This window comes from Sinocyclocheilus anshuiensis, unplaced genomic scaffold, assembly GCF_001515605.1.
Source record: "Sinocyclocheilus anshuiensis isolate Anshui unplaced genomic scaffold, SAMN03320099.WGS_v1.1 scaffold566, whole genome shotgun sequence".
Taxonomy (NCBI): Eukaryota; Metazoa; Chordata; class Actinopteri; order Cypriniformes; family Cyprinidae; genus Sinocyclocheilus; species Sinocyclocheilus anshuiensis.
Window position 1 is genome coordinate 1,648 of NW_015542410.1, and position 14,715 is coordinate 16,362.

The 14,715-nt window shown below is 38.1% G+C and overlaps 1 protein-coding gene across 1 annotated transcript; it reads left to right on the top strand.

The window, feature by feature from the left end:
- The first annotated feature begins 1,302 nt into the window (after positions 1 to 1,302).
- LOC107693244 (endonuclease domain-containing 1 protein-like) lies at positions 1,303 to 3,151 on the top strand. Its single transcript, XM_016492556.1, has 2 exons — positions 1,303 to 1,623; positions 2,600 to 3,151. Exons 1-2 carry the CDS (start codon positions 1,303 to 1,305, stop codon positions 3,149 to 3,151), a joined length of 873 nt encoding a protein of 290 aa, XP_016348042.1.
- Positions 3,152 to 14,715: the final 11,564 nt, after the last annotated feature.

Sequence of the window (14,715 nt, forward strand, 5' to 3'; positions counted from 1 at the left end):
GCGAGACGCGCTAGAGGCGGTTTAGCCAATCACAACACACTGGGCCAGCTAATCAATCAGAGCCCATAGCCTATTTCTGAGGGAGGGGCTTCATAAAAGCAGGAAATGATCAGCGCGTTCAGAGGAGAAGGGACAGAGAGGTGTGGAATAAAGGCAAATTATGTGAAAAATAATGCGTTTTTTAACAAACGAAGCATTAACACATGTTAGACTGCACCCCATAAACACAATCAAGCCTATAAAAAAAACAGTCAACCACCCCTTTAAAAGACTTTGTTCACCTGAGTTTTTGCCTGAGTTCTATGAAGCCTACTTTAGTTTGAGTTTCCTGTGGATGAAGAAAGACCATTTACTTTCCCAGTTACTTCATTAAGTTATGGTGTTATGTTGAATTCTGAACCTGATTTCTGTTTCTGATCCCAGTATCAATAAACCTGCTGAACCCACTTACCTGTGACCTCTGTTCCGTGACAGTATAGTGTTATTTATCTGTTAAGCATGTCACATCAAACATGCTCATATCATTGATTACTCATGCTCATATCATTGATCTCAATATGGTCACGCTTTGATATGGAGCAAAAGACTAAGATGGGACACACAGGTAAAAGCAAAGTCCATAAGAACAGCACTTAAGGTCACAACAGCTGCTCTTTACCATGCAAAAAAAATAAATAGACAATGATCTTGTACTGCCAAGCTCCTAGGAGGACCGAAAAAACATTTGTTCAGGTTTATCACAACTAAATAACCTAACCCTTGCCTCTCATTACTTCATTTTGAAACTCATTTTTGTGAAAGCTAAACTGAAAACTTTTAAAATACGGTTTAAATTGTTCTTTGAATATGCAAATGAGTTTCACAGCCTTCAAGATATAGTGGCAGCATAAATATTTGCACCATACTGCGTATCACGATGAGAAACAAAATTGCAAGATACTAAAATACTACAGAAATAGTGCTAAATACATAGATCACGTCACTTAAGACAAGTCAAATCTTAACTTTAGGGCTTGGGTGAATTCTAAGTAGTGTTGACTCAAAATGGAGAATAAATATGTGGCATGTTGGAGATGTGTGATAGAAAACTAACACTCAAGCTCTATTTTAAAGTCTGTGGGTTCACAGGGGTAGATGTGTGCACATATGTGTTAAAGATCAATTCCGCTGGTAAATTATTTAAGCGTGCAAGAACAGAGGCTGTTTGACTTGCGAGACTTTCTGCAAACCAAGTCATTAAAAAAATTATCCTTCATTTTCTAATCACTTCTGGTTTATTTTGAGTTTCAGTTCTGCATAAAGATGCGGCTCTTTATTGTGAGCGTCCTCACTGTACTGCTGGCCTTGATCTTTCCATCAGCCATGCCTGAAGTTGTAAGAGCATTCACTAAATGTAGAGAGTTTTTCTACAAAGAACAGCCTCCGGTGATTCCTGGCATCCTGGATTCACGCTCTCTGGAAAATAATTACAAAGAAATCTGTCAAAAATATCGGAATGTGTACAGATTTGCAACATTCTATGACACAGCAAACAGGATTCCTGTTTTCTCGGCTTACAAATATACTGGGCAAAGTACATCATGGTTCAGAAGACCAAGGATTCCATGGATGGTTGAGTCTCAGGTGATCAGCTTCATAGCAGTTTCTTTGTTTTTCTATGATTCAGAGAACTTATTTATGTTTCGGATGTATTGCCAGAGATTTTTACTACATATACTACATGTGCTGATAATACAGACAGTAATTCATTGTTGTCTTGGTTTACATTTTTCCATAAGTGTTATATTGACTGTCCTTCACCTGCTTTTAATCATTGTAGTTCCATGTCAGAAATTTAAAAAATCTGCTATTCGGTGCTGATTTCACTTCTCTAACAATTTAGTGTCTTTTAAAACCTTCTCTTTCTCTCTCTCACTCACACTCACTCACTCTCTCAGAATTTTCAGCCGATTCCACACAAAAACCTATCGCATGGCTTCAGAAGACATGGACTATAGGACTCTTAGGACAGATGTTAAAGAAATAGTTTACCCAAAAATGAAATTAGCTAAAAGTTTACTCATCCTCAGGCCATCCAAGAATTTCTTTATAGAAACAGATTTGGATAAATGTAGCATTACATCACTCTCTTACCAGCTGATCCTCTGCAGTGAATGGGTGCCGTCAGAATGAGAGTCCAGACAGCTGATAAAAACATCACAATAATCCACAAGTATTCCAAGTAATGCATTATTGTTTTTAATCAGCTGTTTGGACTCTCATTCTGACGGCACCCATTCACTGCAGAGGATCTATTGGTGAGCAAGTGATGCAATGCTACATTTCTCCAAATCTGATGAAGAAACAAACTCATCTACATCTTGGATGGCCTGAGGGTGAATTTCCATTTTGGGTCCTTAAATTGCATGGAAAAGAACTAAAGGTTCTTCCAACATTTTAATTTTGTCTGCAGAAGAACTTAAAACTATACAGGTTTGGAACGAAATGCTGAGGAGTTTGATCAATTTTACATTTTTGAGTGAACTATTGCATTAATTAACAAGGTTCTTTTCTTATTGTTTTTTAACAAGTGCTTCTCTTTTAAATATTTGTTCTGCAGCTCGATCCTCCTGTCGATGACATGACTGTGCCATATGCAAATCAGGCAATCAGCGAAGACTACTTCAATAGCCATGAAAGAGTGAATCGCGGTCACTTGTTTCCCTGCAGCTATGCACCTGACAAACTCACTGCTGAATCTACATTCACACTGACCAACATTGTGCCACAGAAGAACAGCTTTAATTCCGGCAGTTGGAATCGCATGGAAAATGAGATTATTGAGACCATGAATAAGTATTGCTATGATGATAATGATAATAATAGAGTTTTAGCCTATATGCTGACTGGAGCGATACCTGGTGATACTAAACTGAATGAGAGAGTGAACATTCCCTCTTACATGTGGATGGCATTTTGCTGCTACAACAGAACAGGAAACTCATGGGTCTCACAAGCTTATTGGGCCAAAAATGTTGGAGAAGACATCAATAAAGGCAAAACTATCAGTAAAAAGAGCCTGCAGGACTTACAGGAATTTCTGAGTCAAACATGGAAGAAAAAAGTAACGCTGTTTAATAACAACTGTACAAAAAAGCATACAACCCACTGAAAGTAGCAGAAGGATCCAAAAATCACTGAATTATCATTTATTCTGTTTGTAGGATTAGAGATCTGAAATTCTTTTAACTCTTCTGAAATTCTAACTTGGCATTTTACTATCCTGTTTTTAACTAGCATGTTAGTTTTAGCATATATACTTTAAAAAAAATACAGTGCTTTGAAAAATATGTCTGAACCCCAGAGTCTTTTTTTCTAATAAAGCTTATGCAAATGTTGGCAAATCAGAGTCATTTCACTGTCTAAAGGAAATGAGGAGTATTGGGGTGTAGAAATCTCAATACAGTACTTCACACAAACACAATCATTTATTTAGAAGCTTGCTTCTGCCATGAGATAAAAAAAATAAATAAAAAAAATAGATAATTGCAACTTTTATATCACACACAAAAAAAAATTGTGGGATATAAACTCAAAATTGAGAGAAGAAAAAAGTCAGAATTGTGAGATAAAAAGTGGCAATTATGATTTTTATTTTTCATTTTATTTTTCATCTCTCAGAATACTGAGATGTAAACTCAGAATTTCAAGAAAAAAAAGGTTAAACAAAAAAAACTCTGAGAAACTGTCAACTGAGAAATAAAGTCGTGACATTTAACCCATACCCGGAATTTGTGATCTGCCTTTAACCCACGCTGAAAAATGCCCTAAGGGCAAGTTATTTATTTTTCATTGGCTCAAGTTAAAAAATATAGATGTGAATCATTACCCTAAATTTTTTTAATTGGATTAATGAAACATTTGTTTCAGTGCATCAATGTGCACACACACAGCAGTGAGTAATGAACAAACACAGACACACACTGTGAACACACCCAGAATGGGCAGCCATTTGCTCCAGAGCCCAGGGGAGCAGTTGGGGCTTTGGTGCCTTGCTCAAGGGCACCTCAGTATTGAGGGTGGAAAAGAGCTGTACATTCACTCCCCCGACCTACAACTGCTGCTGGTACCGAGACTGGAACCCGCATCTGACTCTCTAGGCCACGACTGCCCACCACTCCCAATTGTGAGAAAAAAAGTCAGACTGTAAGATAAAAAGTTGCTGTTACCTTTTTATGTTTTTTTTAATTTTGTGGCAGAAGTAAGCTTCCATACTTTCAACTGTAGTCTGCAACAGTTCAAAGTTTCTGGAATCAGATCAAAATCTGGCATTCATTCTTATTACCTATCCTAATAAACCATACATGATGATGTGTCACTTAAAATCAATGTAGGTGTTTTACAATAATTAACATATTAGCGTTCCCATTCATCTGAATGATGCCATGATGCCACCTAATACTCTTTACTAGTATCTAGCCTATCCTAAGTTGTGATGTCAAAGCCAGTAGACAAGGAACAATATAAGTCGATATCATGCCTTTAAGCATATCCAAAATTTATAAAATCTACTATAAAATGTACTTCGCAACTTATGCTGTTTGGAAAAAAAATACTCAATCACAATACACGGTTACTTTTGAAAGGCTGTTATTGAAAAACAATTTTTTTAGTAAAGCAACTAACAAGGAATCAACAAACAAACATGCTACATAACATTACAAATGGTTATTAAAACTGTCAAAGCAAAAAGAAAAAACAAATCGGTTGTAAAACTGGTGACCAAATACAGGACCTATATTAAATCTCATATGCATGTACATTTTAAACTAGTCTTGATGCTGAATATTTTTTGTCATTTCACAGGTCAAAGCAGGCCCGGATTGGCTAATCGGGAGCACCGGGAGGATTCCCGGTGGACCGGTCTGTTTTTTGATCATATCAGTAACAAATTCTCAATTGATAACTAAAATAGACTGTGATAACTAGTCATTCTTTTTGCGCAAATCGTTGTTTTATTTGTGAACATAGCGTTTGTGGAAGGCTTTAAGACCAAGCGGAATTCTCTGCCGGCTGCTCCCGCTTCACAGCGAGCGGGGCTCGCGCTAACTGCACCCTTCACCGTCCGCTTTTTTATTTTACAAAATCAGTTTGGGCGAATGCAAACAACTTATTAATCATGAGCCCAACATCCAGCACTGCAGGAAAACATTGAATCTACCTGAGGGTAGACGTCTTTCATTGTAAGTTAATGCTGCTAAATAGAGAGGGGGAAAAATTAATGCATTACAAAAAAATTAATGAAAAATACAATAAAATAAAAAATACTTCTTGCGTAGGCTATTCTTAAACTTGGACATCATTATTGAAGTAATAATCCAATCACCAGAAGTGGCCCACACTCTCTTAAAGAGGGGAAAAATGCATTACAAAAAAATCAAATAAAATAAAATACATACTTCTTGCGTAGGCTATTCTTAAACTTTGACCTCATTATTGAAGTAAAAATCCAAGCACCAGAAGGGCCCACACTCTAAGTTTTCTTTAATTGAAAAATATGCATTTTCATTCATTCAAAGTGTAGGAGCCAAATGTAATTTTTAACCACTAGATGGCGGTGTGGAATGGGAGGAGTTGGTGTATGTCATTGGTGTATGTCATATGACATTTAAACCCTCTTGGTTGTGTGTGTGGGGAGGGTAACAGGTGGCGGGAATACATGGTTCTTACCATATCCTAAGATCCATTAAACCCCAAGCGGAATCCTCTGCCGGCTGCTCCCGCTTCACAGCGAGCGGGACTCGCGCTAACTGCACCCTTCACCGTCCGCTTTTTTATTTGACAAAATCAGTTTGGGCGAATGCAAACAATTTATTAATCATAAGCCCAACATCCAGCACGGCAGGAAAACATTTAATCTACCTGAGGGAAGACGTCTTTCATTGTAAGTTAAATAGAGAGGGAAAAGAATGCATTGGAAAAAAAAAAAAAAAAAAAAAAAATATTAACTTACCAGTAAGGGCCTTGCTACTGTTTCAGCTGTTAACACTGTTTCAGATTGGTGTCCATCTGAAGTACAAAATACTTGTACTAATCCTGTTCAACAGAAAGGCGACAACAAGATGTGTTTTGCTTGTAAGGGCAGTCATTCATTGGAAAGGTGTTCTCGTTTAAAGAACATGACACACAGAGGAAAAACTGAGCATTTTAAAAGAAAATAGATCCTGTTTTGGATGTCTAAAGACTGGACATGTAAGCAAGGATTGTAAAAACCCATTTATTTGTGATGTCTGTAAGCAAAGGCATCCAACCCTGCTTCATATAGAAACTAAAGTGAAATCACCATCATTACCAGTAAACAATGTTCTTGTTACTTTGCAAGCTTGTGGTCAGACTGGGGCCGGGAACAAAGAGTGTGTCCTATCTATCGTACCAGTACAGATCAAGGCAAAGTCTGGTAGCAAGATTGTAGATACCTATGCGTTTTTGGATCCTAGGAGTTCTGCCAGTTTTTGTACAGAACATCTTATGAGAAAATTTAACTAAGAAGCTCCTCCGTACTTTAGGCCAGGAAAAGTCAGTAGACACATTCATGCTCCGAGGTCTTCAAATTTCAAATTTCAACGGACAGACCTTCACGGATCTACCAGAGTTGTATACTCCAGGATCAATGCCTGTAAGCAAGAATAACGTTCTCACCCAGGAGGACTTAAAGGATTGGCCATATCTGGAGGGTATCAAAATTCCCAGTATCAATGAAGAGGTTGAGCTGTTGATCGGTATTAATGCATCAAATCTAATGGAGCCATGGGAAATCATTAACAGCCAAGGCGAGGGGCCCTATGCTGTCAAGACCCTATTGGGGTGGGTCGTGAATGGGCCTCTAAGAGGTGGTAATAGTGACAGAGGAAAGATTGGCTGTCCTGTAGTCACTGCCAATAGGATCTCCGTCGCCAGGTTGGAGGAATTGTTGATTGCTCAATATAATCAAGAATTTAATGAGAAGCTGTCCGAGGATGATGTAACCATGTCAAGAAATGATCAACAGTTTATGGAAATAATGGAAATCTCTAACAAGTTTGAAGAGCAGGATAATCTCGCAACTTGCAGGATTTACAGGATCTGCTTTTAATTTCTTGGTGCCAAAGACCATGGGACACGTTCAGATGTCTTGTGGAGTTCAAGGCAGCACAAGGGAATCTACAAGATATTAAGCAGATGGTTTTAATGTTGATCAGTGTATTCCTGCTATAAGGACCTGAAACTGTAAAAGACAGACAGGTATTATTACTAGAGACTGACTGACAATTGGTTTTACCAATATTTTTGACTCATATTTAGGCATTTCTACTTTGGTCATTACTTTCATGATTTTGAGTGGCGCCGTCTGGTGTTTTGTATAATAGCATCACAGCACTATGCAACAGGAAACATTAGTGTACACAGGGAAAAAAAATAATAATTTGTGTACACAGGTAAAGGCTAGTTTTACACGTTTTTCATGTTAATAACATTAGTTATTTATAGATCATGTATGGGATACAACAAATACATACACAACAGGAAGGATGTAAGTATGTAAGCCACAATATAGGCTAAATACACTATGCCCCTTACACTACAAGAGTGAAAAACGTTTGTACATTTCGGTCACAACATGACTCTCTTCAGTGCCTACTCATCAAGACACAAATAATACAAACAGCAGAAGAACATCTCTGATTTAAACATTCACTCATCAGACAAACCTACATGAGTCTCAAAGATGATCTTGTACACAAGCCACATCCTGATTCATATATACCCTCCTTCTTATACAAACACAACCAAATAGTGTTCACTATATTTACTGAACAAAGCGGAGATAATTAATTTAATGCTATTACACGTTTTTGTTCAAAATATTGCATGTATTTTCAAATTTACACTTGGATTTCCCAGGATTATGTGAATATATCAGTGTCATTAGCATCCGTTTAGCAGATACACTCACGTCAATACTTCGGTCCATTTCTGAGATTTGGCCAAATCTGAACTATAAGTCAGACAACCCACTGGAAACTTGCTAAAACCTTAAGAAAATAGCAATACCAATAAAAACTAGATTGAAAAGTTTGCAGACAAACTTTAAGTTGGCTTGGAAAAGCCTAGCTAGAAAGTTTAAAAAAGTTTTAAATGGTTGCAGTCTGAAAGTTTTCAGTTTGAAGTAGTTTGAAAGTTAAAATAGTTTTAAAGATTAAAGTTGGAATGTTTTCAAGGCAATACAGTCTATCAGAAAAATAGATATAAAACATATTGCTAGGGTAACTGGGGTGGTTGCTAGGCTGTTTCTAGCATGACTAGCATGTTGATAACATGTTTTTAGCATGATTAGCATGTTACTAGCATGATTAGCATTTTGCTAGCACAATTAGCATGTTACTAGCATTTGGCTAGCATGATTAGCATATTACTAGCATCTTTCTAACAGTGTAGGAGCCAAATGTAATTTTTAACCACTAGATGGCGGTGTGGAATGGGAGGAGTTGGTGTATGTCATTGGTGTATGTCATATGACATATAAACCCTCATGGTTGTGTGTGTGGGGAGGGTAACAGGTGGCTGGAATACATGGTTCTTACCATATCCTAAGATCCATTGAACCATGAATCCACGTGTTTATTTGTAAGCTGCATTCGTTCATTAAATTAACAAAGCAAGAAATGGATTGTTGCATGGACAACGACTTTATTTCCAATTTATGAGTAAAGAACGTCTTACCACCTGTTCCTGGGTGGTTAGGAAGCCACCACAAAAAGTAAGAACCATCTCCGACTAAGAGAATTACTGTTGGAATAAAGGAGAATTTCCTTGCACATTGGAGCAAACGGAGGAATTCTGTGAATGGAAACGTCGACTTGTGCATCGGCAGATAGAGTGACTACTATTGGAGTGTGGATCGCTTGCCTGGTGTGTTGCAGAGTCTTGGCGTCTTGAACCAAACAGTGTGTAAGCTTTAAACTTGATAATGCGGAGAAGTTTCAGACGCTTGACAAAACGCCGGTGAGTGAACCTCTCTTTCTTTGAGCGATATGGCTATATATCACATTATGAGATTGATCCGTTGATCCACGAAGAAGTTTGAATCACGGCCTGTTTGGAATGCTCTACTTTAAATAATTATTTGGCTTGCTGCACGTCGTTGTGTTGAATTGGATCGCACTCTGTTGTGTAGCTAATCTTGCTCTGTGGCTTGCTTGAAATGTGCTCTTGAAAGCGCTTGTGTGCACAATGAGTGTTGTGGGAAAGATGAATAGAGATGAATTGCCAATTGCAAAGGATGATTCCGATGTGTCTGAAAATAAGTCTGTGGTTGATATTGCTGTTGAAAAAAATAATGCTGTTGAAACAGAGAAAAGAGCAAGGAAAATGACTGAAAAGGGTGTCTCATTGAGCATTGAAAATTTGCAACGGCAACGCAAATCAAAGTTCACTCAAGTAAATAAAGTTAAACAAAGAGTTAATTATCTTCTTTCTGGAAAGCTGACCAAAGGAACAGTTTCTGATGTGCAAAAGTGTTTTAAGAGTTTTGAAACATTGTGTGCTGATGCCATTGAAACTCATAATTCATTGCTGGAAATGCCAATGTCTAAACCTGAGTATGAAAAGCAGCAAAGGTGGCTTGTTTGTACAATGAAGGAAAATAATGAATTTATCACAGACGTTAAACAGTGGTTATCAGATGCTGGAGTGTCATATAATGATGGAGGTGATGATGCAATGTCCATAACAGACACAAGTATAAATCCTGATGACAGTGTATCAAATGCTACAAAGAAGGGATCTCAATGCAAAGCCCATTCTTCTAGTTCTTCAAGGGTTTCAAGTACTGCATCTGCTCGTCTTAAAGCTAAGGCTGAAAGGGCAGCCCTGTTGCAATCTGTAGCTGCTTTAAATAAACTTCATGATCTTGAAGCCAAAGAGGAAGAACTCCAAAGACAGGAAGAGAAACTGCGGAGAGAAAAGGAACAATTACAAATGGAAACAAAATTAGCTGCTGCCACTGCAAAACTATCTGTGTTGGAATCAAGTGAGGGAAGTGTTGAAGGAATGAGTGATGAAGAGGATCTTATGAATGCATATTATAAGAAACATGTAAGATCAAGTGCATCAAACAAATGCTCAAATTTAAAGATGCCTTCACAACAACAAAGTGCAAATTCTCAACATGACCATTTAAGTGTACGTCCAAAGGAGAGACTAAGCATGCAAACCCAAGCACAAGCTTCAAGGCACTGTAAACCTTCATCAACAAGGCAGCAAATTTCAAGCTCTGATGAAAATGTCCACACACAAGTGTTACCTCCCCCAGTTTCCACTCGTGTTCATACTCCGAGTCCTACCTTGCATGATGTTGTACAGCAGCAAAATAACATTACTGCTCAGTTACTAAAACAGCAAGCTTTGGTTTCTCTTCCACCTCGGATGATGTTGGAATTTGATGGTGATCCATTGCAGTATGGCTCTTTTATTAAAGCTTTTGAACAAGCTATTGAAAAGAAAACTAGTGACAAGCAAGAATGCCTTTACTATCTTGAGCAATATACAAGAGGACGACCAAGAGAATTAGTCCGTAGCTGTCACAACATGAGAGCTGATCAGGGATATGATCGAGCCAAGAATCTGCTGAAAGAGCATTTTGGTAGTGAAATTAAAGTAACAGCGGCATATATGGAGAAGGTCATGGGCTGGCCGATGGTTAAGTCTGAAGATGTTGATGCATTGGAGTCTTTTTCAATCTTTTTGAGAAGTTGTTTAAATGTAATTGAAGATTTGCAGCAAATGGAAGAGATGAATGTCCCATCTAATCTTCGACTCATTGTCATGAAGCTGCCGATCCAGTGCTGGACAATGGTCTCTTGAGAGTAGGAGGAAGACTTGCTAGGACTGTCATGCCTGAGGAACAAAAACATCCAGTTATATTGTCTAAAGACCAGGCTATTTCTCAGCTTATTTTGAAGCATGTACATCAACAACTGGGACATGCAGGAAGAAATTATATGTTGTCATTTCTTCGCAAACGCTATTGGATAACTAATGCTAATTCTGCCTGTCGGAAAATAATCTCAGACTGTGTCATGTGTCGTCGTCTTCAAGGAAAGGTGGGAGAGCAAAAAATGTCTGATTTGCCAGTGGAAAGAGTGTTAACTGATTTACCACCATTCACAAATGTCGGCGTCGACTATTTTGGCCCTGTTGAAGTCAAGAAAGGGCGAAGCACAGTTAAACGCTATGGGGTAATTTTCACATGCATGGCAAGTCGGGCCGTGCATCTGGAGATTGCTTATAGTTTGAATACAGATTCCTGCATTAACGCTATTCGCCGTTTTTTGTGTCGTCGTGGTCAAGTTGTCCAGTTGAGATCCGATAATGGCACAAATTTTGTTGGAGCCGAGCGAGAGCTGAGGGAAGCTGTAGCTGGGTTAGACCATACTAAGATCCAGCATGCCTTGTTATCAAAGGGACTCAAGTGGACATTTAATCCTCCTGCTGGGCCTCATGTTGGTGGAATTTGGGAGAGACTTATTCGACTTGTAAAAAAGGTGCTGTATTCAACCATTAGACAACAATCTATGGATGATGAAAGCTTTCAGACTCTTCTGTGTGAGATAGAAGCCATTCTTAACGGCCGTCCCATTACAAAATCCTCTGACGATGTGAATGATCTTGAGGCACTTACGCCTAATCATATTGTCCTCCTTAAGTCTAACCCGCTCATGACTCCTGGACTATTTAACGAAAGAGATTTGTATATCAGAAAAAGGTGGAGACAGGTACAGTACTTGTCGGATCTCTTTTGGAAACGGTGGGTAAGGGAATACTTACCATTACTTCAAGAGAGACAGAAATGGATAAGGCCACGAAGAAGCTTTACAGTGGGAGACATTGTTGTCATCATGGATCCTGTAGCTCCTCGAGGATCCTGGTTGTTGGGAAGAATAATCAAAACCTACCCGGACAAAGGTGGATTTGTCCGATCCGTCCAACTTAAGACAAAAACAGGCCAGTTGGATAGGCCTGTATCCAAAATTTGTCTATTGCTGGAAGCAGAAAACTGAAGCTGATTCACAGTTTCAATATTCAGACTTTATGGCTCCTTTCATGTGTATAAAGTGTAATTGTAAATGTATATTATTACAATTATGGGCCGGGGTGTAGGAGCCAAATGTAATTTTTAACCACTAGATGGCGGTGTGGAATGGGAGGAGTTGGTGTGTGTCATTGGTGTATGTCATATGACATTTAAACCCTCATGGTTGTGTGTGTGGAGAGGGTAACAGGTGGCGGGAATACATGGTTCTTACCATATCCTAAGATCTATTGAACCATGAATCCATATGTTTATTTGTAAGCTGCATTCGTTCATTAAATGAACAAAGCAAGAAACTGATAGTTGCATGGACAATGACTTTATTTCCAACTTATGAGTAAAGAACGCCTTACCACCTGTTCCTGGGTGGTTAGGAAGCCACCACAAATATGCTTCAGGGAAATGTATCGGAGTAAAAGTATACATTTTAATTAGGAAATGTAGTGGCGTAAAAGTAAAAGTTGGCTGAAATATAAAAACTCAAGTAAAGTACAGATACTCCCAAAAAATACTTAAGTACTGTAACACTGTAAAGCACATACTAATGCATTATTATGCGTGACCATATTCTGCATCTTACACTCTACCATACCCCCCCCCACACTCACACACACACTTATAACACGTAAATTCGTCCCCCTGCACTTTTTTCGGGCAAGTGTGTTATAGAGGTTTTAAAGGGGTCCTATTATGCTTTTTCACTTTTTCAACTTTAGTTAGTCTGCAGATCATTTTTATGCTCAAACAGCAACATTACAAAGTTACAAAGCTCGAAGTCCAATTCAAAAGGAGATATTTTATTTAACAGAAACCACTTTTCAAAAGCTACAACAAACGACTCGTTTGGACTACAACGCATATTTTCCGGGATTTGTGATATCACAAATATCGACGAATAAGATGAGACCTAATTGAGCTGCACTAGAGAAGGCAACGAGTGTTAACACTATGTCAGAGACGCACTAGCTTTCCCAAGGCAGACGAACTTAAAGTGGTTAATCATCTGGATTTAAATCGCGCTCAAATTGACTTGATTTTGACGCAATATTTACATTGAAGCTCGCAGGCGGCTATGGTAAGGGGCCGAGTAGTGCCAATCACAACACACACCGGCCCAGCTAACCAATCACAACACATTTCGTATTTCAGAATGCGGGCCTTCATTTGATACAGGAACTATTCGAGCCGTTCATGCCAGACTGGGGAGAGAGGTGTTGTAATAATGTAAAATATGTGAAAAATAATGTGTTTTTTGAACAACCTAGTATAAGAGCCTGTTCTAGTACACCCCCAAAACAAAATCCAGACTTTGTAAAAGAGCATAATAGGACCCCTTTAAAGGGCCGGTGTGAAAGAATATAGATTTAAATTCAAAGAGACAAGATTTGTCTCTAGAATGTTTTATTAGTACCCAGAATGAGGTGAGATGAACATCGCGGAACGTGTTTCATTCATACTCGAAGCCGGAGGGCACTCTCATGCAGAAAGTGCAAGACGTCATATAGAAGTAATAACTTACTACGTACCAGGAAATCCCTAATATGGACAAAAGAATCCAGCTTTCACTGTATGATCTGAATAAATATGGAATGCCAATCCTGCCATAATTAGAAATAAATAAAGAAATGTACAAAGAAATGTAAAAAAAAAAGCAAATATAAATAAATATACAAAGAAAAGTAAAAAAGCAAAAATAATTTATAATTTTATTTCCTTATTTGTGTTTTTATTTTTTTTCCACGTTTATTTATTTTTTCTTTTATTTATACATTTTATTTCCACTTTTATTTATTTTCACATTTCTGTATTTATTTACATATTTATTTACACATTTATTTATTTATACATTTCTTTGTCTGTAGGGTAATGAGGAGGGCGTGCTTTACCTCAGGAATAGCAATCGAGCCAGAGTAGGTGAGGGGTAAGCTTTGAAGCCACAGTGACACCTTGTGGTGCCCAAACAAAGCACAAGAAGTGTAGCCTACATGAAGCGCCTGTTGATAGTGTGGGATGTATGATTTAGATGGGCAATATGGCCAAAATCTTATCACAGGTTATTTCAATTTCACATAGGGGTTTGTTTCAGCTGGGAAGCGTGCAATCTATGATAGAGCTTGCGAAAGCCTGCAATCGCTTTCTTATGCACGCTGTTTTTTTAGGTTTCACTTTCAACGCATGTTTCAAAGATTTGGGATAGAAGGAGACATCAGTTACTGTAGAAGATTTGTGTCTCGCGCCACTTCCCGTAATGGGTTCTCTTGGTGTAGACACGGCTTTAGATACGGATTAATCAGCTGATTAATCACACGTCTTAGGCTGGTAATATCCAGAATTGGATCAAACAAAAGGTGTCCATGGGAACGGAGCTAGTGAAACACACACGCCATGCATTATAGCCTAAAACATGCTTAATATTCACGACTGACACCAACGATTCTATGCAGTGGAGATGCGTTCACTGTCAAATATCATTCAGCATTCATTTTGAAATTTTGCCAAATATTTTTTCTTGATTACAAGAAAAAAAAACTATTGTTCTTGTTGTGATTTATTTCTTGTTTTTCATTTAATTCATAAGTTAACACTGCAAATTAAATGGTTTTATT